Genomic DNA, 24,915 nt, shown 5'->3' on the forward strand with positions numbered 1-24,915 from the left:
CTTTAAGGTAGTTCCCTCCCCTGCCCCCCCCCTGCAGGTGACCCTTGCCCGCCTGCCTGCTTACCCCCCCCACAGCTGGAACCAAGAAGGCTGTGTCCCCCTTCTTCTGGGCGTCCTTCCAGTCCTGCTGTCAGGTAACGCCAACCTCAACCCCCTAGGCAACTGCCCTAATCAGACTGCTCCCCTGATCTTAAGCCAGGTCAGACATCTGAGGGGAGCCCAGTTATTTCTTCCCTCTTTCCACCAGAGCGTCCCCCTTCTTGACCACTGATTCCCAGAGCTCTGGCTCTTACTCTGCTGGGACAAGGAGTTGCTAAGTATGCTTTCTTCCCCACACCCCGGGGGTTGCCACTTATCTGCCTCTTTACCCCCTTAGCAGCCGAGGAACACCCGGATCCCACTTTCCCAGGGAATGTGGGGAATGGGGTTGGAAATGAAGGACTCCCAGTACCAGATGTAAGGTGGGGTGTGGTGAGAGGATATGTAGAGGGATAAGCTGAAATGGTACCAAGGGGGTTAGTGGGGTGAATTATTTAGAAGAAAATGCCAGACTCGGGTTTTTCTTAGCCACGTGGCTTTTCCAGGGGCAGAGGGTGGCCCCTCCCTACTCGGGGGCCCAGCTAAGACTGACCTTTGACCCCCACCCCTGATACCAGTGAACCATTAACTCCTCTCTGACGTGAGCCTTCCCACACTGGCTCCTCCCCTCCCAGACCCCGCCCCAAGGCAGGTGGGCTAGGAGTCGGGAGGGGGGTTGTCCATCCCAGCCTTCCATCTGACGTGGCCTGGATTCCACCTGACCGCCTGGAGGCTGAGGCCCGCTCCCCTTCCCAACTCAGGAACATCTTAACGTCCACAGTAAGGCCTGCCCAGGACCAGAGGTGACGGCTCTCACACTGCTAACGAGGGTGAGGCCCTGTGGTTTGAGGGGAGATGGAGAGGTGGGGCAGGATTGAAGGGTGGGGTTTTGGGGACAGGATGGGCCGTCAGCTCTGGATCAGGTGAAGCAGGCACTCTGGGTCAAGGAAGGTGTTCTGGGAATTGGCAAATAAGAGGCTGCTCCAGCAGGAGGCAATGGAGAGGGAGAAAGGAGGCTAGAATGGGGGCTGCAGCTAGGTTCTAGGCAGGACGGTACAGGGAGTGAGGAATCCCCAGGCCTGAGCTGGACAGCAGAGCAGAAGCCCAGGCCTTTCCTCCTCATTCTTCCAGGTCACAGTCCTCAGGATGTTCCAAGGGGAATAGAAGCCCGAAGCAGAGCCTCTAGCCCATTCTCCCCAATAATGGGGCCCCCAAGGAGTTATCTGGTGGCTGGCCTGTGTATGTGGATGACCTTGGGCTGGGTAGGGGGCTCAGCTCCCAACCTGGGCCCTGCTGAGCAGGAGCAGAAGCATTACCTGGCCCAGCTGTTCGGCCTGTATGGAGAGAACGGGACACTGACCGCGGGGGGCCTAGCACGGCTTCTCCACAGCCTGGGGCTAGGCCGAGTTCAGGCCCTTCGGTTGGGACACCATGGGCCTCCAGCTGGTCGGGCTGCACCTCCAGCTGGAGACAATTCCACGCACAGGTACTAACCCCTTCCCCCACCCCAAAATGCCACATCCCCCGCTCTTCCCAGGGCTTGCATCAGTCTCCAGTTGCCTAGCTCTGGCTTCCTAAAATCAGATTCCTGGAATTAGAAATTTTTCAAAATCTGACTCCCTGTATTCCTTCATGGTCCCCTTTGCCTCTACTGCCTTTTAATTCTCCCCTCTTCCAAATCCTGGGTCCTTCAACTCCTTGCTCTTAGTCCCAGTGCTCAATGTCTCCAGGCTGACTTGGTTCCCAATCTGTAGCATTTTCAGATGTGAGGTGGGGGCCTCCTATAAATCAACAATTCTCAGATCCTCCTAGAACTGACATTCCACGGCTTCTGGGTCCCAAGAACTCCAGCTAGTGGCTGTACACTCCTTTTCCCCTTAAGCACCCTATGATCCTCAAGGGGGAGTGTCTTTCTTCCTTTTTAAAAAAATTTTTTAAAGATTTTATTTATTTATTTGACAGAGAGAGAGACAGATCACAAGTGGGCAGAGAGGCAAACAGAGAGAGAGGGGAAAACAAGCTCCCTGCTGAGCAGAGAGCCTGATGTGGGGCTCGATCCCAGGACCTTGAGATCATGACCTGAGCCAAAGGCAGAGGCTTAACCCATTGAGCCACCCAGGCACCCCTCTTTCTTCTTTTTTAAAGATTTATTTATTTATTTATTTATTTATTTGAGAGACAGAGAACAGGGGGAAGGGGCAGAGAGAGTCTTAAGTAGACTCCACGCTGAGCTCAGAGCCCGACTAAGGGCTTGATTTCAGGGCTCGATTTCATGACACTGAGATCATGACCTGAGCTGAAACCAAGAGTCCAACGCTTAACAAACTACACCACCCAGGCACCCCTGAAGGGCAGTTTCTTAAAGAACATGAGCTAGTCTGACTTGCTATCTCATCCATTCCAGATCACAGGACCCTGAGCTGAGTGTGGATGTCTGGGCAGGGCTGCCTCTGGGTCCCTCGGGATGGGGTGACCCAGAGAAGCCAAAGGTCCCAGCATCCCCCCGTGGGCCAGCACCCTCGGGCCTGGACCTCTTTCACAGGCTTCTGTTGTTGGACCATTCACTGGCTGACCATCTGAATGAGGATGTAAGTCTGGTGATCTCTAGGTACAGGGTAAGGACCATGGGCTTTAGATGGCCTAAAAGGTTTAAAGAGTTATTTTTAAAAAGATTTTATTTATTTATTAGAGAGAGTGCATGCACAAGAGACAGAGAGAGAGCAGGGGCAGGGGGAGACAGAAGCAGACTCACCGGTGAGCAAGGAACCCTACGCAGGGCTTGATCCCCAGGACCCTAGGATCATAACCTGAGCCAAAGGCAAACACTTAACAGACTGAGCCACCCAGGTGCCCCTTAAGAGTAATTTAATACAGTTAATTAAAAAAAACAAACCAATCCAGGTGTGCTCTTAGGGTATGTTATTCCAATAGTGAAATATGGTTCCTCTGGGCTCAGCACACATGAGCCCACACCAAAATCTCCCAGACCTGGCTTAGGGACCACACTGGGCAAAGCAGAGAATCCAGAGAAACAGCCCAGGGTAGAATTTGGGGCTGGCTCTCTGGAGAGGAAACCTGCAGGGAGAGGAAGGCTGTCTTCAGTCAGAAAGTGAGCTTGTTTTACACACACCAGAGGGCAGCGAAAGCTAACTCTGAAGCGGGCCTGGTGAGGATGAGCACCCTATCATAGGGGGCATTCAAGCCAAGGCTGGATGAACATGTGACAGGGCTGTTGCAAGGAAGGTTGGATGGCATTTCAAGTTCTTGCCCTCCTAAGATTCTGCAACAGAGGGCTCTAGCCATCCAACCAACTCCATCACCAAATCAATGAAGTCATCAGGGGCTTGGGAGGGAGGGAGATGGTGGCATTATTTATTAGCACCCAATCTGTACTGAATTGAACATTTGCACTGGACTGGATATTCACTAATAGTTAACACATACTGATCATACAGAACTATCCCTACTCCCTGATGCACCTGCTGGGGTGAGCAAAGGGGACCCTGGAGAGACCCAGGAGTCCATGCAATGGAAGGACAGACATTAAAGATCTGAGCTACCGTTCTCAGCGGTGCCCCAGTGTGTGACCTCCAACTCAACTCCCCTAGTGTCTGAATGGCTCCCAGCTGCTGGTCAATTTTGGCCTGAGCCCCGCTGCTCCTCTGACCCCTCATCAGTTTGCTCTGCTGTGTCCAGCTCTGCTTTATCAGATCGACAGTCGTGTCTGCGTCCAGGCCCCAACCCCAACTCCCCCAGGGGATCTTCTGTCTGGTCAGTGAGTGAGAGTGGGTGGCAGGGCTCCTTGAATCCTGGCACAGAGTGGCCCCTTAGCCAAGCAAGGGGGTTCACTGGGGGTGCTGCCTCCCCTTGCAGGGTATCCCTGCCCCACCTTGCTTCTGAGGCCCTCCCTCTACCCCTAGCCTAACTTCAGTCCCTGATTCTCCCTAGCCCTGGTTCATAGTGCCCTGGCAATCCTGCTGCTCAGCCTCCCCGCCCCCCTCTCCCTGCTCCTGCTACGGCTCCTGGGACCACGTCTGTTGCGGCCCCTGCTAGGCTTCCTGGGGGCCCTGGCCGTGGGCACACTTTGTGGGGACGCGCTGCTCCACCTGCTGCCACATGTACGTGAAGCCCCCTCCAGGTACCCAAGGGCTTCCCTCCCCCTTCCTGTCAGCTCCCACGCTCCACTCCCCAGCCCCAGGCTGCAGCCCACACCTGCCTTCTGATAGAAAATGAAGGCTTGCAGCCTCCCTCACACGAGGGAGATGTTGTAGGTGCACGGGCTTCTGGGGTCTGCCCTGACCCCCCTCTCTGGCAGGCACAAGGGGGGCAGCATGCTGGACCTAGCGGACGACCAGAGGAGGATCTGGGACCGGGACTGTCAGTACTTGGAGGTCTCCTCCTGCTCTTTGTGCTGGAAAACATGCTAGGGCTTTTGCGGCGTCGTCGAGGGCTCAGGCCAGTGAGTGATACTCTTTTCTCCTCCTTCCACCAAACCCAGAATTCTGGCCAACACCAGCCAGGTGAGGCGCAGAGGGTGCTCCTGGAGCTCTTGACATTTGCCTGAGGGTGCAGGACCTGACAGCTAATGGGGTGGGTTGGGGCCCCTCAGCACAAACCCAGGATTTCTGGCCAAAGGGCCCCTCCTCTCCCAAGTTAAAGTCAACAAGAAACAGGGAGGTGCCAACCCTGAAAGAGAGTGGAGAGGCCAAAAAAACACCCGCAAGTGCTAGAGGTGAGCCCAGGTATCCTTTTCCCAGTGAGCAGCCCAGCCTCTCCTTAGCCCCTGGCTCTGCTGCCTCCCCCACCAGGAGGGATACCCTCCCATTTCAGAGATGCTGCAGGCAAAAAAGAAAGGATCTCAGGGTACCGACCCTGGACCTGGAGGATGGCAGTGGGATGGCCCTTCAGTCCCTACAGGCAGCTCCAGGTAAGCAGAGAAAATGAAGAGCAGGCTCCCCGCTCTCACCTGCAGCCACCCGCACTGCCCTTGTCCTTCCTGCAGAGCCAGAAGCTCAGGGCCGCGGTGAGCAAGCCAGCCAGCCCCTACCGGCCCCAGCCCCCGCTGGGCACCAAGGCCACAGTCATGGGCACCAGGGTGGCGGTGGTGCCCACATCACGTGGATGGTCCTCCTGGGAGACGGTCTGCACAACCTCACTGATGGGCTGGCCATAGGTGCGAAGGGAGGGGAAGGAGGGAGGCAGAGCCCAGGAGAGGGCACCCAGGAACTAGGGGAGAGGAGGCCCGGTGGCTGTGCTGTTCCCCAGACTGATGACCTCCAACCCTGCCAATCCCAGGTGCTGCCTTCTCCGATGGCTTCTCCAGTGGCCTCAGCACCACCCTGGCTGTCTTCTGCCACGAGCTCCCCCATGAACTGGGTAGGAATGGCAGTGAAGTGGGGTGGGGTGGACTCCAGAAAGGAGAGGCCTCTGAGAGGGGAAGCTGGGAGTCTGGCAGCTGACGAGGCTGAGGGGCAGCCCTGGCTTATTCCCACACCACCCCTGTCCCCACAGGTGACTTCGCAATGCTGCTCCAGGCAGGCCTGTCCTTCCGGCGGCTGCTGCTGCTGAGCCTGGTGTCTGGAGCTCTGGGACTAGGGGGTGCAGCCCTGGGGGTGGGGCTCAGTTTGGGCCCTGTCCCCCTCACTCCCTGGGTGTTTGGGGTCACTGCTGGGGTCTTCCTCTATGTGGCCCTTGTGGACATGGTGAGAGGTGTGGGGCGGTGCAGAGAAAAGCAAGGGCAGCAGGGAGGTGGGTTTGGCAGGGAGGGGGGTGCCGGTCCCTAGTCCCTCCACCTCCGCCGTCCCCTATCCCCCTGGCCTCAGCCACCTGAAAGGGTGCTGGACCCCAGGTCCGGTGGAGCCTGAGAAACAAGGGCCTGGATGAGTTTGGAGGGACTGCCGGTACTTTCCGACACCTCCCTCTCCTGCTTCGGGGTGGAGGGTAGAGACCAGGCCAGGATCCTGATGTTCTTCCTTTCTTTCAGCTACCAGCCCTGCTTCGACCTCCTGAGCCCCTCCCTATGCTCCATGTGCTACTGCAGGGTATGGGGCTGCTGCTGGGGGGCGGCCTCATGGTCACCATAGCCCTGCTGGAGGAGGAGCTGCGGCCCCCGGTCTCTGATGGCTGATGGGGACCAGCGGAAAGGTTGCCCTTCCTTCCCCCCAACCACAGGAATGGAGGCGGGACACAGGGCCAGTAGGAGCAACAGGATTTTAATAAACAGAACCCATCCCAAAGCCATGACTACGACAGTTGTACTTGCACCAAAACAGCATAGAAAACCAGGATGTGGTGGGAGGAGGGCTCAAAGCAGGTGGGGGCGGGGCAAGAGGACAGGAGCAGGGCCTGGAGGGGACAGGGTGCGTCCATCTGCAGGGAGAGCATTGTGCTTTAGCCCAGGGGGGAGGGGGAGGGGTGGGGCAAATGCACCGCAAGGTCCCCACTTTTTCCTGCTGCCCTCAGCACCCTGGGGATACAGGCATCTGGGCAGACCTGCCCTTTATTGCTGCCCACCAGCATTAAACACCCCCGACCCCAACACTAGCACCACAGGCGGATCTGGGACAGGGTACAAGGGCGGGAACGGGAAAATTGCTTAGAGAAAGATTCAACTAGAATCCAGTGAATTGTGCTCAGTTCTCTTTACTTCCTACAACCGAGTACATGGGTCACGGGGTGGAGGGGTGACAGGACATGGAACATGCCCCTCGGTGCCCCCAACACACCCCTGCACACAGGATGGTGGTGTCTGCAGCATCACAGGTCATGCAGGGCACAGGGGAGGGGGGTTCACACACACAGAGACGCCCACAGCGGGTACCAGACAGAGAACACCCCTGAATATACACAGCTGTACACAGGGAACCCCCAGGTCCCCAACCCAACCCTCTCCCCTGTCTTGCCGTCCCCCAGGCCGGAGGAACTGTATTGCTTTGAGAGAGCCACCCTGGGGGCCGCTCTGCCAGGCACCCTCCCCTCCCCTTCCCTCCCCCCCCCCCCATTTTGGCACATCTGCAAGACACATGGCAGCGAGAGTAGGCACCCTCCCTCCCAGGCTTCTGTGGCTTGGAGTTGAGGAAGGGGGTAGGAGACTCTGTCCTCCATCTTGTCCCTAGCCCTTCCCAAACCCCTACCAAACCCACTCCAGCCGGAACCCACCCCCACCCCCCGAAACACACACATACAAAGCTGAGCTATCCAGGAATACAGGGGAACAAGGAGATTGTCCGGGACAGGAGCGGAGGCAGTCGGGGGAGAAAGGACTGGAAGCAGAGACCCCCACCCTGGTGTGGGGATAAGACTGGCACAACAGCTACTTTAGTGCAATTGGAGAGGGTGCCCAGAGTGAGGGATGGAGATGGGAGGGGAAGGCTCTCCCCGTCTTCCCTGGGGGGCAAAGCCAGGCTCCCCAGGGAAAGGGCCTAGCAGGAGCGAGCGAGGGCCAAGGGCAGATGCTCTCGTCACCCGCCACCCTCTGCCTTCCCAAATGCAGTGACAGTGTCCCCCTCACACCTAAGTGGGCAACAGCAGCCTCGGAGTCAGTACCTTCAAGTAATTCATAGAACAGACCCTCCCCACCCCAGCTTCCTCCCATCTCTGGGATTTGGTCGCTTCTCTAGGGTTGGGTCGGGAGGAGGGAGTCCCCAAGTCAGGCCCTTCCCTCTCCACCTCCCTCTTCCCAGACCACTGGGCTTGGTCCTCAAAGATTCCTTGCCTCCACCCTTGCCCGACCTGGGTCAAGGTCACGGAGGGCTGGAGCCACCACAATTAGAGGGGAAGGGGCTGCTTTGCTCCTTATCCCTCCTTCTTAAAAGGTAGGGTTCAAACTAGGCGGGATGGGGCCCCTATACTGGTTTGCCCCAGGAGGAGGGCTTCTGGGCTAGGGTCTGTAAGGCTATTTTCCTTTGCGGTGGGAAGGGAGGTGGGGATGAACACGGGGTGTGGGGAGAGGGGGAGGAATGGCGGAGAGGGAAGGAGGAAGGGGCCTCCCTGCTGGAGCGCAGTCACTGGAGTCATTCAGACCAAGAAACACTCCTGTGCACAGATAGAGCAGGCCTGCTCCCAGGCCCACCAGCCAGGCCCTGCCCTCAGCTCGCGGGGCCCCTTCCAAGACCCCCGCAGAGGCTTCCGGGGGGGTACAGCTGCAGAACCATTCACTCTGGCCCCACGCCCCCCACCCCGCCCCCAGCCTCTCCTCCCCTTCTAGGTTCGGGGAGTAAGAAGGTGCTCGGGTGGGCAGACAGCGGTGGAAACAGTATTGAGTTTTCCTTTGGTTACATATTGAAGGCAAAGGTGAGCTGGACTTACAGTCAAAACGGATAGGGATGAGGAAGGAAGAGGGGCCATGCTGGGGTTGGAGAGGGAGGTAGGCCCTCCTCAGCCCCTCCACCCCAAGAAACACATGTCTAAGTGGGGTGGCAGTCCCTCATCTCATCTCTCCCACCCCCCACAGCACCAAACAGAAGGAGAAGCCCCCTCCCCCAGGGGCTGCTCCCCACCCCAACCTGGGCTGTACATTCAGTGGTTTTCAGCAGTCCTATGGCTCAGGGGGCCACGGCGGGGGAGGTGGCCCGTCAGTCTCAGTTGGACAGTGGCAGTGACCCGGGTCTGTTGGCCCATCCTGGGACCCACAGTTTGTGCCATTTGTTTTTCTGAAGGATAGTACACAACCCTACCAAAGCCACCGCCCAATCAGAAACATCTCCCCAAAAATCAGAAACTAAAAACTGGCTCTTTTCAACTCGCCCTCTGATTCACAAGCCTGTTTCCCTGTCTCCTATGTAGCCCTCGCTCTGTCTCCTTTGCTGGGACCTGGGGCTGCTCCCAGGGTCCTCACTTAAAATAGGCCTTTTCTCAAAAGTGCTTATTACTTGAAGCAAGTGCTTTAGAGCTGCGGTGGGGAGAGGGGGAGGGAAGAGGGAGGGCGAAGGGAAGGAGGTGTTTCCTCCCCACCCTACCCCCTTAAGATTGGGGGGCATTCTGCCTGTTTTACTTCTCCACACCCGTTTAAGTCAAAGAGGTTTAAAAAAAAATCTTAACATTAAAATAAATATGCAGTGGCCATGAGAATGGTCAAAACACTTCAAAAAACACTAGGGGCTGGGGAGCCCGGGGTGGGGTGTGGGATTTCCTTTGGCATAAGGAGAGGGGGCTGCTCGTCCTCCACATCTGCCTCCTCACAGCCGCACGAGGAGGGGCAGGGGACTCCCCACGACCTGCCCGAGCACTGCTGACGGTGTGCTGAAGGGGCAGCGGGGGAAGAGGAAGCAGCCAGAAATCTCATCTAGCAAAACAATGGGGCTCCTGATAAATACTCAGATTCTTCCTGTCGTCGCCAAACATTGATAAAGGAGAACACGACTGATTCCCCACTGATACCCCGAGAGTCTTCTCTGGAGGACCCATCTCTCTGCCCACTCCCTGCCCCCCTACCCCCCGTCACCTAATTCCCAGCACCAAAATGAGAGGGAGGGGGTGGAATGGGAAGATTTGAGGAGAGAGAGTTGAAGTTAGGGGCAAGCTTTGCAGAACCAGCAGGGTTGGGGGTGGGGGGCTGCAGCCCTTAAGAGAGGTCACATTGATTGTCGTATTGGGGAGGGCAGGGTGTGAAAGGGAGGTGGGCAAGAGGGGCGTCGCAAGGCCCTTTGGCTTTGAAAACAAAATTAAAAACTAAAAGCTGCACAATCCTTCTCACCAATAATGGTCATTTGGAAGCTTTGAAATGGTTTAGGAACTGAGGTCTGGGGGAAGCAAGACACAGAGAGAGGGAATAGAGACCATGACAAAAAGAATAAGGACTTGGACAAACACCCCAGGCTTCAGGGAACCAGCATGAGGTATGGTTAAGGGTATCTGTTAGGGAGGGAGGGGTCCCTGGGATGCCCCCCTCTCCCCTCAGGACCCCCTTGGCGAGGGCAGCAAGACTTTCAGGGGACATGACTGAAAAGTGGGTGAGGTTGTGAACAAAGCAAGTGTGGGTGGGGGGAGGAAACTGAGGGATCCCCCGGGTGGCGGTGGGGCGGGGGGTGGGGGGAACCCTGTACTGTGTAAACGAAGCCTGTCCAGTTCTCAGGGGACAATACTGATGGCAGCCAAACTGGGCAAGGGTGCACTGTGGGAGTGGAGGGGGCATGACCTCTATTCAAGTTCTGTGTCTTGGCCCCTGGCTGAGGTATTGAGTGTGAGGAAGGGAACACTGGGCTGTGGGAGTGGGTCCAACTGTCCAGGAGGCTTAGCTGGGAGATGGATGGACAGGGCGTTGGAAGGGACCAGGGCCAAATTCAATGCTACATTTAGAGAGAAAACTGCCCCCTCCTCACTCCGGCCCAGTTTGGCTTTTGGGGTGCGACTTTTGGGAATCTTCTCAGTGCAGCCCCTCGCTCAATCCCATCTCTCCCCAAGGCCAGGAGGGCAGGGACCAAGCCTCAGCGGGTATTTATCGCTCCCTAGATCAGAGCTTCATCCTCACACTGGAGGGGAAGCCGGTCCCGAGTCGCCACGGTCCCTAGTCTGCCCTGCCCCTCCCACCATCTTTGGCTTCAGATCAGGAGTGACTGGGGGCGGTGGGTACTCTTGGACATAACGGAAGGTGCGGGCACAGAGGAACTATGAGGTTTGGGGGGCACAGGAGGAAGAACACGGTCCTTCCCTCCCCACACATGCAAACACATGCCTGAAACACACAGGACATACTAGGGCTGTGGTTTTGAAATGGGCAGGAAATTAATTTGTTTCTTTCCCTAAAGGATAAAATGCTTACTTAAAAATTCATGACAAGCCTCAAAGTTAAGGGAGGGGGAGCCAGGGCGGGAATGGCCACAGGCTCTGCCCTCCCAAAAGAAGTGAAAAGAAAGAAGCAAGGTTAAAGTGCGTGGTTAGGGGGCCAGGCCAGCGAGGCAGGGAGTCAGGGAGGAGCAGGCTGTGGGGGCAGAGCCAGCCCTTGATTTGCATATGAGGAGCCAGGGGAGAGTGCAGGATTGGGGCCCAGGTACAGTAGTTGCTGCTTCAAGTGTTTTGCATTTGAACTTTAGGGGTGACAGGGTACAGAAATGGGGAAAAGCTCCAGGCCCCAGTGCTAAATACCCTCCCCCCTCATCCACTAGCTGCCCCTGAAGGGGGAGGGGGACACCCCCAGAGTGCTCACACAGTACCAGAAATTAAGGCTTCTCACTGCTGCGGGGGTGGAGGGGCCAGCCGAGCAGGGAGGCAGTGATGGGTATGGAAGAGGAGGAAGGATCTGCCTGGCAGTAGGGGCAGGGGGACCCAGAGAGGAGAGACAGAGGGAAGGGAAGGGGGAGTTGGCAGCAGAAAGGGGAAACCGAGAGATGGGGTAAAAGAGAGGGTAGCCAGGCATTTAGCAATCATTTGGGGACACTTGGCAGAAGGGGTTGCCCTGGGGGTGCCAAGGGCCTGGGGTGCTCCCTGTCGGTCCCAGACCCCTGCCAGGCCAGGATGGTGTGGCAAAGGGGTGAGCAGCTGCTCCCCAGTGCTTCTTCCCCCCGTTCTGTCCCCCCCACCCAGTCGTGTTCTCCTTTAAAGTGCCCTAAATGTATAGACTTTTTCTAAATAAATAGAATAAGATATCAAGCCACCGGCAGGGGGAGGGACACCGAAGGGGGGCTACTCCGAGTAGCAGCCGTCTAAGCCAATGGCGCCGTGCCGCTCCTGGCTGTAGGGGCAGGAAGCCCCGTGGGGCAGGGCGCCGCAGCCACCCACCGTCTTGGCTGCTGCGATGCCGCAGTTCTTGAGCAGGCTGAAGCTGAAAGGACTGACGGCGTCCTTGGGTGGGAAAGGCTTCATGGTGGAGAGGATCAAGGCCAGGCAGTCTGCCACATCTTTGTTGGGGGCGCAGGCCAGCGCTGGGGTGTGACCTGCAGGGCAGAGGGGGAGAACTGAGGCCTGGGTCCTGCAGCCCCAGAGCCCCACCCATCTTCCCCCAGGCCCTGAGCTCTCCTGCTCTCATCTGTGGAGGGGAGCCAAGGCAGGCAAGCACCCAGAACCATCAGAATTCAAGGCCAGTGAGGGCCCAGGGGGCTGACAAGCAGACTGTCAAGGTGGGGGGTAAAGGGCAGAGCACAGGGGACACAAGGCTGGGAGGCTGAGGTGTGTGGGAGGTCTTCCTGAGGACAGTGCTGGGTCTGCCTAGTTTTGTCAGACTGCCCTCAGAGACTCTAGCATATTGGTATTGTGTCCCTGCTCTGAAGTTCCCCTGGGAGAAAAAAGACACCCCAGTTTATAGGTTAAGGTTAAGAAGTCACCTCCTGAAGAGTGTCCCTGACCCCAAACCCAGGACAGGCGGGGGGCTCGGGACCCCACTCACCTTCTTCATCCACAGCCAGCACTGTGGCCCCACGACTCAGCAGGGCCTGCACCACAGAAGCAAGACCGTTCCGGGCAGCAATGTGGAGTGGCCTTGGAAGAAAGGAAAAAGGAGCAAGAAATCAGTAGGGTACCATGCTGCCCTTCCTCATCCAGCCGGAGTATCCCGAGTGCTGAACAAATACTAGGAGTTCCAGAGAGCCCCTGGAAGGCGGGTGGCTCTTTCTTCACCCACCTGCCTCCCCCAGCCAGGAGCCCCCTTCCCCGGGCACTCACATCTGCAGCGCACTGTTGGTAGCATTGATAAGGCCAAGGTCTTGGGTTTCTGCCAGGATCATGAGGGCACATTTCTCATGGCCCTGAGGGAGAGGAACAGAGATGGAGTGGAAGCAGGCAGGCTGCAGAGCACGAGTTGGGTAGCGGGAGGACAAAGAGCTATGTAGGCTGGACAATCCTGATGGCCATTCCAGTCTGCCCCCGAGGTGGGCAGACCCTCCCACTGCCCCCCCCCCCGGCCCCTCGTCAAGCCCTGCCCCTTACATAGCCCTCGCCATCCCTGATCCAGGCCATACCTTGCTACAAGCCAAGTGGAGGGCAGTGTTCTTGTTCTCATCCAGCACAGTAAGGTCTGCCTTCCCTCGATACAGCAGAAATTCTGCAAGAGAAAGAGGGCAGAGGACTGACGCCTTTTCTCCAGAGCAGGAGCCCTCCCGGCTCCTGGTCCTCCCATCTGCATCCACTCTGCATGCCATCTGCAGAGAATGAACTACCCAGAGACATGCCTCCTGCTTCCTGAGGCATGCCACAGGCAGGGCTGCCCCATCTTGCAGAAACACAAGGAGAGCTCCCCCTCCCACACACAGCCCCTACACACCCACAGCAGCGGTCTGGCCGTTCTCGGCCGCCGTCATGAGCGCGGTGCGGCCGGTGTGGTCAGTGGCGTTCACCTCGGCTTGATGCTGCAGGAGCATCCGGAGCCCAGATATGTTGTCCGCGAAGGCAGCGGCGTGAAGAGGGGTCCTGCGGGGGAGTAGGGGGTGTCAGGGCAGAGAGGAAAGGGAAGGCTCGTTCTCCTGAGCAGAAAGAGGCCAGAGGCAATCGAGCCTTTTGTCTAAGCCTTCCACCACTCACCGTCCTTTGGCATCTCGGCTGTTCACAATCTTGGCACCCAGAGCTCCCAGCAGCATCTCTGTGGTGCTGTCCTGGTTATTAATTCTAGGGGAGGAGGAAGGGTCAGTAGGAAGGACAAGGAAAATGGAATGCTTGTCCTAAGCCCCAGTCCCAGACCCCCGAGCAGGGTGGAGGTGCAGGAAAGGACTTACACTGCACAGTGCAAAGGAGTGAAGGGGTTTCCCTCCAGGTATGAAAACGGGCTGTGTTCAAGTAACAACTCCAGACAATCTTCATGTCCTGAGCAGGAGAAAGGAAGAGCAGTGGAGGGTGGAGAGGGACGAAGACCACCTCTGTCCGGTGCCATCTTGGGACATCCCACTTCCAGATGCAGCTTAACCTGGGTCCCTCCCTCAACTCCACAGGGCCTCAGTCTCTGTTCTGTTCTGCCCTCCCCCATGCTGCACCCCGACTCCCGCACCCGCCAAGACCGCAAGCCCGCACCAGTGTAGGAGGCCCAGTGCATGGGCGAGTATCCACTGTAATCCACGCCAGCATCCAGGGGGTCTGTGGAAAGGGCAGCCTGCAGCAGTGTCCGTAGCACGGCGGTGTGGCCGCAGGCTGAGGCCAGGTGAATGGGGGTGCGGCCCTTGAAGTCTCGGCACAGCACAAACGCGTCGTGGTCCAGCAGGGCGGCCAGGCAGTCCTCACAGCCGGTCACTGCCTGTGGGCGACATAACGGTGTGAGGGAGGGCACAGGGCCATTCCCTGCCTCACAGCCAGTCGCCAGAGCTCGCCCCGAAATGAGAACCACTTCCAGGGTGCCCATCGTTGTCTTTGCGCCAACTCTAAATGTTAGGTGTCAGCATCTCCTGCCTCCCTCCTCTCTATGCCAACAGACAAGCAGAATGGCAAGAGTTAATTCTGGCACTCTGGAGTAGGGGACAAATGGCAGTGTTGGAAGATGAAGGGATCGAAGCATCCCCTGGGTTGAGGAGGAGACAGCTTTAGGCCAACTGATGGTGGAGAAGGCCTGAGATGGTGGCATCATTAGCCAGGGGCCCAGCACCAGGGCTGGGGTTCCTGGGGCATGGACTAGGTAGCGAGCATGTGGCTGTATGAGATAACAAAACAAGGGAATCGGGGAGACCTGCTACGAATGTCAGGTACTCCTCCTGGAGCAAACACAGTAAGGCCCAGTTAAGACTCTGAGCACAAAATACTGGCCCACCTGCTAGACAGTCTGCTGTCCTACTGCTGATGGGTCCTGTGTTCCCAAGTCCAGGACTGTCAGTGAGCAGCCCCACCCAGGAGGTCACTCACCCCACGGTGGAGGGCGGTGCGGCCCCGGAGGTCAGCAGCATCAGCCGTGGATCCTTTCTCTAGCAGCAGATGGACACAATCCACATGGCCATTCATGATGGCCAGCATCAGTGGGGTTCTACAGAGGGGGCAGGAGAAAGGTGAGGGCCCGCAGGGACATGAAAAGCTGCTCCCTGCCCCTGGCCCACACTCACTGTCCATAGGCATCCATGACATCTGTGATGTCAGCTCGTTCCCCACTGTCGATCAGCAAGTGCAGGGAGTCAGTGTGGCCAGAGGCAGCTAGGAGAAAAGGGTCTGGGTCAAGGCACAGTCAAGGGGAAGGAGGCAGCCAGGTCAAGCAGAAAGGACTCAAGGGTGGAGATTAAGGGAAGACCTGGAGAAGCAGGCCGAAGTCTTAGGGGAACAGGAAGCCACGAATCAGAACCTGAAGTTTCCATTCTCCTCGCCCTGCTCCACTCCCAACCCTAGGCCCGTTCAGGAAGGGTCTGGGACCCGTCTCCATGCCCTCCAGCAAGGGGAGGGAAGCGCCTGAACGGCGTCCTCACCAGCAGCGTGCAGGGGCGTCCACTTGCGTCTGCGTTCCCTGACAAGTGCGGAGGCGCCGTGGGCCGTAAGTACCTCCACACACTCGGTGGAGCCCCGCTCGGTGGCCAGGAAGAGCGCGGTCCGGCCTTTGTGGTCCCTTACATCCAGATTCACCAGCGTCTCGGCCAGTGTCTTCAGGGCTTCACAGTGACCGTTGTAGGCCTGGGTGGGGCAGTGGGGGGGTGCAGGTAGCCGATGGATACAGCTCGGGACACTGTCCCCACTCTGCTCTTGGGCCCCATGGGGAAACTCCAGGCAGCAGTCCCCGCCACGAGCTCGGGCCCCTCAGACTCTCGACTTGTACCATGCCCAGCCCTCCCCAGACCACTGCCTGCTTGCCACATCCCCACAAGAAGGCAGAAGCTAGGACAGATTCCCAAGTGCTCATGCCTGTGTGTGGGTCTGGGGCAGAGAGGGTCAAAGAAGGCAGGGGGAAAGGACTGCAGACTCACAGCTAAGTGCAAAGGGCTGACTGGAATGGTGCTCTCCACATCCTCCAGGCAGTTAAAGGACATTTCTAAGAGCTGCAATGGACAGGAAAGTAGGGGCAGAGGTTCTTGAATTTCTAAGATGTTATCCCTCCACCACCAGAGTGACCCCCGAAGCCCCTGGCGCTAGAGACCACATCTGAGTCAACCACCCCTCAGTTTCAGAATCCACAAACACAAAGATGACGGCGTGCCCTGCCCCTCTCCTCTACTCCTCGCCAGATCCCGCACATACCAGTTCGAGGTTCTGTCTGTTGCCGTAGGCGGCTGCATAGTGCACAGCTGTGTAGCCCTGCCTGTCCCGCAGGGAGGGGTCTGCACCGTTATCCAGTAAGAACTCCAGACAGCTGGGGGACAGGGGCACACTGTGAGGCAGGGACAGGCCCAGCAGGGGAGGGCCCAGTTGTGCAAAGTGCAGAGGAGAGGGGGAAGGGAGCCCCTCCAGGCCAAACTGCCCAACACCCGTCCTCTGCTCCACGGAGGCCAACTCCTGCCCATTCGACCCTGGCTCCAGACCCACCACCTCCTTCACATCAGCCCTACTCTGGCTTCGATGCCTTCCTTTATCCCTGGAACGCTCTCCTGGAGAACCTAGAGCATAGTTATTAGTTACCAACACTTTCCACCTACCTCCACACACGCTGACCTCCTGTCTGGAATGCCTTCTCCTTCCAACCTCTCTGAAGAAGTCCTACTCATCCCAAGCTTACTCCTAGCCTCCTCCCCTTTGTGAGGCCTTCCCCAACCTTCCCACTGAGCTGCCTCTTCCTCTGTACTCCCTTGGCACCCTTCTTAGAGGATCAGCTTAGAAGTACTAACAGCAATAATAATAATCAGCACTTTCTACATGTCAAGCACTGTTCTAAGCACTTCAAGTGTATGAAATCGCTTAGTCTGCATCACGCTCTCATGGTCTTATTCTTATTCCTATCATAGTTAAGGAAATTGAGGCACGGAGAAGTTAAGTTGCCAAAAGTCGCACAGTTGAGTTTCTTGGATTGGAGTATCCTTCTTTAAAGAAAGACAACCCTTTCATTTCAGAACACTCATAGATTTACAGAAAGACTATAAAGATAGTCTAGAGTTTCCACATGCGCTGCACTATTCTCCCTACTGTTAATATCTAACATTAGAATGTGTAAATGCCCTTTCATTTTTATTTCCCAACAGCTTATTCGTTTTCAAAGGGTAGAAATTTGAGGATTTTTTATTTGTTTGTTTGTTTTGGAGAGTAAGATGCAGGAAGGAGCAGTGGGAGAGGGAGAGAGAGATTCTCAAGCAGGCTCTAAGCCCAGCTCGGAGTCCCACGTGGGGCTCGATCTCATAACCTTGAGATCCTGACCTGAGCCAAAATGAAGTCGGATGCTTAACTGACTGAACCACCCAGGCACCCCAAGAGTAATTCATCTTTTATCCTTGTACCTATCACAGTACTTAGTACCTAATAAGTAAATCCTCAATTCTTCCGGAATAGATAAGTGATTTGGTGTGTTTAGCTCATCTGATTCTCTCAAGAAGACCACCCATTCCCTGAGGGAAGGAACTAGGTCTCCTACTTTGGTTTGTACCCACAATACTTAGTCTAGGACTGGGTTCAGAGTGCACCCAACGTACTGCAGGCGGCCCAGCTGCCAGCAGCGGAAGTAAGAGCGGGATCCAGAGTGGATGGGAGTGCGGCTGGGCCATAGCCAAGGCCACTGGGACAGCACATCCAGGGGCTCTGCTCAACTACTCACAAGAAGGCCTCCTTCCTGCGGGACTCCTTCAGTGGCTCGTCCTCTTCAGCATCGTGGCTGGAAGATGAGTGAGGTTCCGCTCTGGGGTACAGATAGTGAAGTCAGGGGAGGCTCAGGGAGGCGAGTGGAGCTGAGAAGGCCAAAGTGGGACTCTCACCTCCGGTAGGTGTCAGAGGCAGCGGCATAGTGGAGCGGAGAGCAGCCTTTACAGTCGGCCTCATTGACGCCCGCACCAGCCGTCACCAGCGTGACTGCACACTGGTAGCTGCCGTTGGCGGCTGCATAGTGCAGTGGGGTCCTGTGGAGAAGGCAAGGAGGGTGGGTGAAAGAGCCGAGGGCAGACCCAAAGGCAACCAGAGGAGCAGCCTGCAGCTGCTCTGTAGTACTCTCCCCACTTAGTCTCCAAGCCCCTACCACTCCCTCTGTCGTCTGTCTCTCTTAGCTGACATTCCCCACATCTACTGCTGCGTATCAACACACCTTCCAAATTTGTCTCTCCTCCTCAAGTCAGCTCCACTGCTCAACAGCAAATTAAGACATTCAACGTTCCTAAAAGGAAAGAGGATGAGGGTTAAGAGAGCGAGAGGCTCAGAGAGAAGCCACAGGCACAGGGAGAGGCTGAAAAAGGATAGCGCCGCAGACAGTTCTTTCTGCTGTTGACTGCTCGCACTGTGACGGGGGAGACATCTGGGCAGCAGAGAAGGGCCCACACTCTTGCCCAGATCTCAGTGCCTGGGAGACAGAAGAGAACTCACCCTCCAGAAGCAGCAGCATGAAGACAGGTGCGGCCAAGGTTGTCAGGCGTATTGATGTCAAACCCAGCTGAAAGCACGTGCTCATTGCTGAGTGAAGATACAATGCTATACAGCTGACCTGCAGGGCCGGAACAGCCACGGATCCCATCTGAGGGCCCTGACCAGAGGGAGAGGCCTGCACCCACCTACACACCTGCCCAACCCCCCAACCAGTCAGCACATACCTGAGGAAAGAAGCTTACGACAACAGTCAGAGAATCCAAAGAGAACAGCTAAGTGCAGAGGGAACATGTCGTGAATGCCGCGCCTGGGGAGAAATTGAGGGACTTGGTCCTTAGGTCCAGGAGAGACTGGTTATAGACCTCCTTTCTGCAGGCCCCCTCCCACTAGCCCAGGAGATGGTGGGGTTCAGCAAGCTTCCTTTTGGCAAGCTTCTTTGTGCCTCCACGTTTGACATGAGAAGCCTGTACAGATCCAAAGGACCCCAACTCACCGGGCGGTATCCGCGCCATTGGTCATGAGGGTGCTGATGAGCAGCTCGTGTCCATAGCGAGCAGCCACGTGCAGTGGCGTGTTCCCAAATTTGTCGGCACAATCAATCTCGCTGCCTGAGAGGGGAAGCACACAAACTCAGGCTGACCTTAGGCTCCAGGCCACTCACACCACCAAGCTACCATGTGAGTGCTTGGTTCATGCCGTGTCCCAGGCCAAGCCTTCCACAGGTGTTAGCTTGTTTGTAAGCCTTAAGGGCAGGCAGACCAGGACCATTTCCACAGATGCCTTGCTCAGAGCTCCAGGTGCTCATCCTGGCTGGAAGGGGGTGTGGGAGGTGGAATGAGGAAACAAAGGGGTTTCTAGGGATGAGTTCTCTGGGGAAGTGGGAGAAGAGAGCACAAAGTCTCCCAAGTTCATACCATTCTGGATGAGGATCTGGGAGCGGGTGAAACGACCATGGATGGCAGCCATGTGCAGAGGACTTTTCCCTTCCTTGCTCTGTGAAAATATGGCAATTTTTTTGTTTTCAGCACAAGGCACTGAGAAGGCCCCATTCCCCTTTCAAAAGGACACATCTCTGAGGATGGACTAGTCTTGTGGACATCTGCTCAGCCCATACTCTCCTGGCAAGGTCTGATCAACCTAGGAGGCAAGTGACGATTCCCCAGAGTTATCCACAGGGGAAGATATGGTCAGGACCCCCAGAGCCAGATTCCTCTCCCAGCACTCCCAGAGCCAGGCTATGGCGTCATCCCTTCAGGCACCTGGTAGTTGACATCAGCCCCATTATTGACCAACAGCTCCAAGCAGAGAGCGCCATTGGTAGAGACTGCAGCCACGTGCAGTGGCGTGAAGCCCTTGTCATTCGGCTGGTTGACATTGGCTCCTGCATTCACCAGCTCGATGGCCACAGCATCCTGGCCCAGGTAGCAGGCGATGTGCAAAGCTGTGTTTCCAAAAGCGTTGGGCTCGTCGATCTGGATTTCCAGGGGTGCAGATAAAGGCACAGTGAAGTATCAGTTTAAATAAAATGGAAGCCAACACAGATAGCCTAGAGAACCCCAGAATTCCAACAACCTCCCAAGACACCTCAGGATCCTGACTCAATAGACCGAGCCTATTCCTTACAGCAAGCGCTATTCACTGTGTTTCACTGTATCCTGCTGACCTCCCCCAACCACTCCAACAATCCCAGCACCTTACGTCTCTACACACAGACTCCGACGCCCAACTCCCTGTCCTTAGCACCCAGCCTCCTGGGCTCAGCACCCTGACCTCAGCCCCCATCCGGAGCAGGTACTTCACCACTTCAATCTGGCCACTGGCCGCAGCTGTGTGGAGCAGCCCATAGCCCTTGCGGTCCTTGCAGCCGAGGTCCGCTCCCCGTGCCACCAGCAGTTTTAGGACCTCCAAATGCCCTAGAAAGAAAGAGGAGGCTCTCAAGGGTGTGGAGGGTGAACTAAGACCCCAAGTGCCTCTCTCCAAAGGCTGTAATCCCCATCCCTGCCTTAGCAATCCTAAATGTCAAATTCCTCCTCTTTCCATGAACCCTTTCTCACCCAGAAAAGCTGCCCAGTGCAGAGGCTGCCGCTCCTTTTTGTCACAGACATTCAGGCTGGCTCCCTTGTTCAGGAGCAGGTTCACCGTCTGTATGAGGATATGAAAGACACCTGCTCAGAGCCAGGTTCATGCTTTCAATGTACCTAAGGGCAGAAGCCTCAGTTCCTGAAAAGGCTGAGGCAGCCAAATGTCTTTGTTCTTGAACAGAACAATCTGGAGAACTAAAGGGAACAGAGGAAGCAGATACTAAGAAAGAGATCCCATACATATTTGGAAGTTTGAGGGAAATTTGAGGGAGTGTCTTCCTATGATCTTCCGGTTCTTAAATTCTTTTGAAAAATCTTCTAAAACATTTTGAAAAACAGGGACACTCACTTTTCAGAAAGAGGCATGTATATAAACATTTTCCATCCAACTTCAGAGAGTTTACCTTGGACTTAAGTCCAAGTCAAGAATTTCAATCTAACCCAACCATTCATTTGATGCTCAAGCCCAAGTGTCTATCCAGGCTGCTGTTCCCCAGACCTGATGGCCCAGAAGCAGAGGAAGGTAAGTGGGGTGGGAAGGGAAGGGAAGGGAAGGGCCGGGACAGAATGGGACGGGGCTCAGCTGGGTATGGATTGGAGCAGTCCTTACCTCCAGATGCCCACTATGCACTGCATGGTGCAGGGCACTGCGCCCACTCCTGTCGGCCACGTTGAGGCTACTCAACAGGGGTGCCAGAGCCTCAGCACACTTCGTGGCCCGGTTGGCAGCAGCCACATGCAGTGGTGTTTGCCACAGCTTGTCCCGGGCATTCACATCTGCTGAATGTGCCAGCAGCAGTCCCAGCACCTTCTGTAAAGGAGCCGGGGATAGGAGAGAAGAGAGAGGGGAAGTAGAAGGTAAAACAAATGGAGGGAAGAACAGATCAGCATGGCACATGTGGCCCCATAACCCCCATCCCCCAGCACAGAGTCTCTTCTCATTTTTCCAACATACGTAGCATCTCAACCTCTACTTCCCATCTTCTGGATTTTTTTTTTTTTAAGATTTTATTTATTTATTTGACAGAGATCACAAGTAGGCAGAGAGGCAGGCAAAGAGAGAGAGGGGAGGAAGAGGCTCCCCGCTGAGCAGACAGCCAGATGCGGGGCTCGATCCCAGGACCCTGGGATCATGACCTGAGCCGAAGGCAGAGGCTTTAACCCACTGAGCCAGCCAGGCGCCCTCCATCTTCTGGATCTTCTGAGAGTTTAAAATCTTCCCTACCTTGCTGAAGTCCCCTCCTCTTCCTCAAGCCACCTGGTATCACTCCCTAACCCAGACCCTGAAAATCTTCACCCACACACATAGCTACGACCAAGCAAATCCACATATACAGAGAATCCCAATCCCTCATACTTTTCACTAGGAAAAAATACACACTCCTGCTATGTTGCCCCAAATGCCCTCCTTCAGTCCTTCCACAGGCACAAAAATAATTTCCGTTACTTCAGTAAGCAAACAGGTGCTGGTTCCTCTCTAAAACTTAGGCTAAAGGGTCCCTCTCAATCACAACCCACCGCATTCCCATTGATCCCCCATTCCCTTTGGTCTTAGTCTCTCCCCTGGTAGTTGGAGCCAGGGAACTGACCATAGAACCAAGGGAGAGGTCTCCTTACCTCCTCCCCCACACCCCACCCGTTCTCGTCAGGGTTGCTGGACCCAATTGATGAGGCACGTTTGACCTCTGTGCTGTCAACTTTCATGCTGCTTGAGAGGCAGGGATGCAACAGATCACCACCCTCAATCCCTCCATCACAAGGTAAGAAATCTCAGTGCCCAGAGGGGTATCAGACTCCAAGGTGGCCCCCCAGGGAAGGATGAGTCACTCAGGCCTGGCAGCAGGGCCCCCTGCAGTCTGCCAGCCCAGTGTTAAGCTCTCCCCTGACGTCACATCAGCTGGCAACACTCAGCCCCCCTTAGCAGCCAGTTCTAGGGGTAGGAAGGAGGGGCCAAGGTCTAGTCTCCTGACCTAGGGATAGACCAGCTTGTAAGCAGACAGCTGAGGCTCTCTGATCCTTAACTTCTACCTTTAACCAACTCATCCTCTCTGAAAGGGTGAAAGGGCAGAGGAGGCCAATACCTCATTTCGGGAAGCAGCAGCACGATGAAGAGGGGTCAGCCACAGTGTGTCCTTAGCATTGACATTAGCACCTGTGGAGATATAATTTCCTCTTTTGGTGGGAAGTGGACAGCAAGTAGGGAAGGAAGCCAGTAATCAGGCTAAGGAATATGGATAGAGATGAAGCCTCTCCCAGAACAAGTACCAGGATGGGCGGGGGGAGGCTCTTCCCTCAGGTCCCCTCCCTAGGTGCCACACCTTCCAGCTCCCCACTTTCACCTGACATCAGTAGCAACTGGAGGATGGGGACATCGCCTACATAGGCAGCAGCATGCAATGGGGTCCGCCTCTCTTGGTCCTGGGAAGGCAGAAAAGAGCAGCAGCTGTGCTGGAGGGTGAACTATCAAGGACCCCAACCCAAGTTGGGCCTTTCCCCACCTCTTCCCCTAGGTTCTGCAGGCTCCTAAATCCCTATCCTAGGTCAAAACAAGCACCTAGGGAGGGTGGAGTCAGGGAGTCAGGGGGTCAGGGCCAAGGGGCTGTAAGGCAGGCTCCTTCTTCCAGGAGGGGTGGGGGCGCTGCAGATACTGATGGTTCAGAAAAGAACACCGTTTCTGGGCATCCTCAGCTCCACTGTTCTATGCTTCAAGCCTGACCTGCTCTCCATCTCCAAATGTAGAGCAGGCGCCCATCCCTGGGTAGAAAGAGCTGTGGCCTCTTCCGAGCCAAGGAGCCACGGAGCCGCCCCACAGGTTGGGAGGGGTCCAGAACACCAGGGCCCAGATTACTGGCTCCCCATCCTCCCTGATCCCAACTCACCAGTACATTGATGTTCTCCTTCTGCGAGAGGAGGGAACGCACTTCCTCCACATCTCGGCTAAAGATGGCCTGGACCAGGGGCGGCTGCAGGAAGAACCGGCGTTCAGAGAAAGCGGGCCGGAACGGAACCAGCGGTGGGGGGCGGGGAGGGGGGACACCTGGCTTGATGAGGGGCGTTGCTGGAGGGGCTCCGCTCTGGGGTCCTGGCTGCAGAGGACACTCCCGCGGCATGTTGGCCGGTCGCCAGGCCCCCAAGGACACCGGCTCTGTTGAGGGGAGCACGGCGTGGGGCGGGGCGGGAGCAGCGGGAGCCCCGGGCTCGGGCCCAGCCTAGGCCGCACATCCCCGGGCTCGCGTGGCGGCGGCGCCGGACCCTGGAAGGAGGAAGCGGGCAAGAACAGGAGGGCTGACCTGGTCCGTGATGCTGAGGATCCCCATGGCCCGGCCCGGGCTCCGTCCGCATCGAGCTCCCGGCGGCGGCGGCGGCGGCTCCACCGGGGACACGGGGCGGCCCAGGCGGCGGCTGCGGCGGCGGCTGCGGGGAGAGCGCGGCCCCGCCTACCGGGGGGCGGGCGAGCGGGAGCCCGCAGCGCTCCCTGGCGGCCGTCCTGGGCCGGGCCGCGGGGCTCTAGCCGCGCTGGCGGCCCCAGGCCTGGCGCCCTCCGCCCTGTCCTGGCGCCCGGAAGGGCCCCGGCGCCCCCCACCTCGCGCGCTGGTTCCCCGGCTCCCCAAGCCTGCTGCGCCGTGCTCTCTGCTCCAGTCTGGAGGCTCGGCGAGTTTCTCACAAGACCCAAGCGACAACGCGGGCCTTGGCCCTGCGGGGCCTCCCACCACCCAGCCCACCACAATGCCTCCGCCGGAGCTAATTCCTCCCGTCTGCGATTACATACCCCCAAATCCGCCACACACTTGGGGAAACAGGGGCGTGGAGAGCCGGGAGTTGTATATGGCAATAGCCCCAGAGAGAAGGAAGGCGTGTATCTCCACTGGCGGTGACATGATTTGGGTAGACAGGAAATAGCGAAAGTGCTCAAACTGCTGAGAGAAATCCCAAAAAGGATTCTCCAGCTGCAGAAAATCCCCACAGAGAGGCTGGGACAGCTGGCAGCTGAAGAAGGCCTCCAAGGCCGACACAAGGGGCACTTCCCGAATTACTAATTACTTCATGGCCAGGTTAAGGTGGTAGGGTGGCTACACTTTAAGAGGCTCAATGGCTTCTCCCCAGAAAAGGGTGGGGTGCTTTCCCTCCTCCATTGGCGAGGCCAGAGAGCAGCCAATCAGGCAAGATCTAGATGGAGGTCATCCCAGCCCAGAAAAGGAAGAGGGAAGAAAACTGGATATTGAAAAATTGCTGGAGTTTATAAAAGGTGATCCAGGGTCCTTAGAGCTCAGCAACTCACTATGAGTGTTCTAAGAGGGAACACATTTAGGAAGAAGTATAGCAAGTTGGCCCCCTATCAAGGTACAGATATAATAAAAGCTCTTCTTTGCTCTCTAACAATCTATGCCCTTCGTTGCCTTTGGTGTCTTGATTCCCACCAGAAAGATACACAAGACAC

General features: G+C 56.7%; 2 protein-coding genes across 4 annotated transcripts; one reads left to right on the forward strand and one right to left on the reverse strand.

Annotated features, from left to right (window-relative positions):
- The first annotated feature begins 26 nt into the window (after nt 1-26).
- SLC39A5 (solute carrier family 39 member 5) lies at nt 27-6,314 on the forward strand. 3 transcript variants are annotated; one of them, XM_032348610.1, is made up of 13 exons: nt 27-134; nt 248-317; nt 840-908; nt 1,210-1,564; nt 2,483-2,666; nt 3,687-3,849; nt 4,027-4,196; nt 4,394-4,537; nt 4,909-5,005; nt 5,081-5,251; nt 5,374-5,454; nt 5,590-5,780; nt 6,062-6,314. In XM_032348610.1, exons 4-13 carry the CDS (start codon nt 1,281-1,283, stop codon nt 6,203-6,205), a joined length of 1,629 nt encoding a protein of 542 aa, XP_032204501.1. In that variant the 5' UTR covers nt 27-134; nt 248-317; nt 840-908; nt 1,210-1,280; the 3' UTR covers nt 6,206-6,314. The 3 variants fall into 3 exon arrangements, with proteins under 3 accessions (XP_032204501.1, XP_032204500.1, XP_032204503.1); XM_032348609.1 differs by lacking the exon at nt 248-317 and having other exon boundaries at nt 36-134; XM_032348612.1 differs by lacking the exons at nt 248-317; nt 840-908 and having other exon boundaries at nt 47-134.
- Nucleotides 6,315-9,637: 3,323 nt separating this feature from the next.
- Nucleotides 9,638-23,921, reverse strand: ANKRD52 (ankyrin repeat domain 52). Its single transcript, XM_032348608.1, has 28 exons — nt 23,768-23,921; nt 23,357-23,440; nt 22,817-22,895; nt 22,559-22,629; nt 21,088-21,288; nt 20,451-20,538; nt 20,167-20,309; nt 19,656-19,868; nt 19,311-19,389; nt 18,890-19,004; nt 18,621-18,703; nt 18,397-18,514; nt 18,122-18,190; nt 17,799-17,939; nt 17,642-17,722; nt 16,141-16,252; nt 15,870-15,941; nt 15,378-15,579; nt 15,024-15,111; nt 14,830-14,947; nt 14,011-14,230; nt 13,719-13,806; nt 13,528-13,611; nt 13,271-13,416; nt 12,969-13,051; nt 12,673-12,755; nt 12,398-12,489; nt 9,638-11,948 (listed from the first exon to the last, which is right to left on the reverse strand). Exons 1-28 carry the CDS (start codon nt 23,792-23,794, stop codon nt 11,698-11,700), a joined length of 3,231 nt encoding a protein of 1,076 aa, XP_032204499.1. The 5' UTR covers nt 23,795-23,921; the 3' UTR covers nt 9,638-11,697.
- Nucleotides 23,922-24,915: the final 994 nt, after the last annotated feature.

Source organism: Mustela erminea, chromosome 6, assembly GCF_009829155.1.
Source record: "Mustela erminea isolate mMusErm1 chromosome 6, mMusErm1.Pri, whole genome shotgun sequence".
Classification (NCBI taxonomy): domain Eukaryota; kingdom Metazoa; phylum Chordata; class Mammalia; order Carnivora; family Mustelidae; genus Mustela; species Mustela erminea.

Coding starts and splice junctions, on each gene's coding strand:
- ANKRD52 (XM_032348608.1), bottom strand. CDS start 23,794: ATGGGGATCCTCAGCATCACGGACCAG. Junction 20,310..20,450: donor GCACTGGGCAGCTTTTCTGG/GTGAGAAAGGGT, acceptor CTTTCTTTCTAG/GGCATTTGGAGGTCCTAAAA. Junction 14,231..14,829: donor GCACCGCCCTCCACCGTGGG/GTGAGTGACCTC, acceptor TGTCGCCCACAG/GCAGTGACCGGCTGTGAGGA.
- SLC39A5 (XM_032348610.1), top strand. CDS start 1,281: ATGGGGCCCCCAAGGAGTTATCTGGTGGCTGGCCTGTGTATGTGGATG. Junction 1,565..2,482: donor GGAGACAATTCCACGCACAG/GTACTAACCCCT, acceptor CATCCATTCCAG/ATCACAGGACCCTGAGCTGA. Junction 3,850..4,026: donor CCCAGGGGATCTTCTGTCTG/GTCAGTGAGTGA, acceptor GATTCTCCCTAG/CCCTGGTTCATAGTGCCCTG.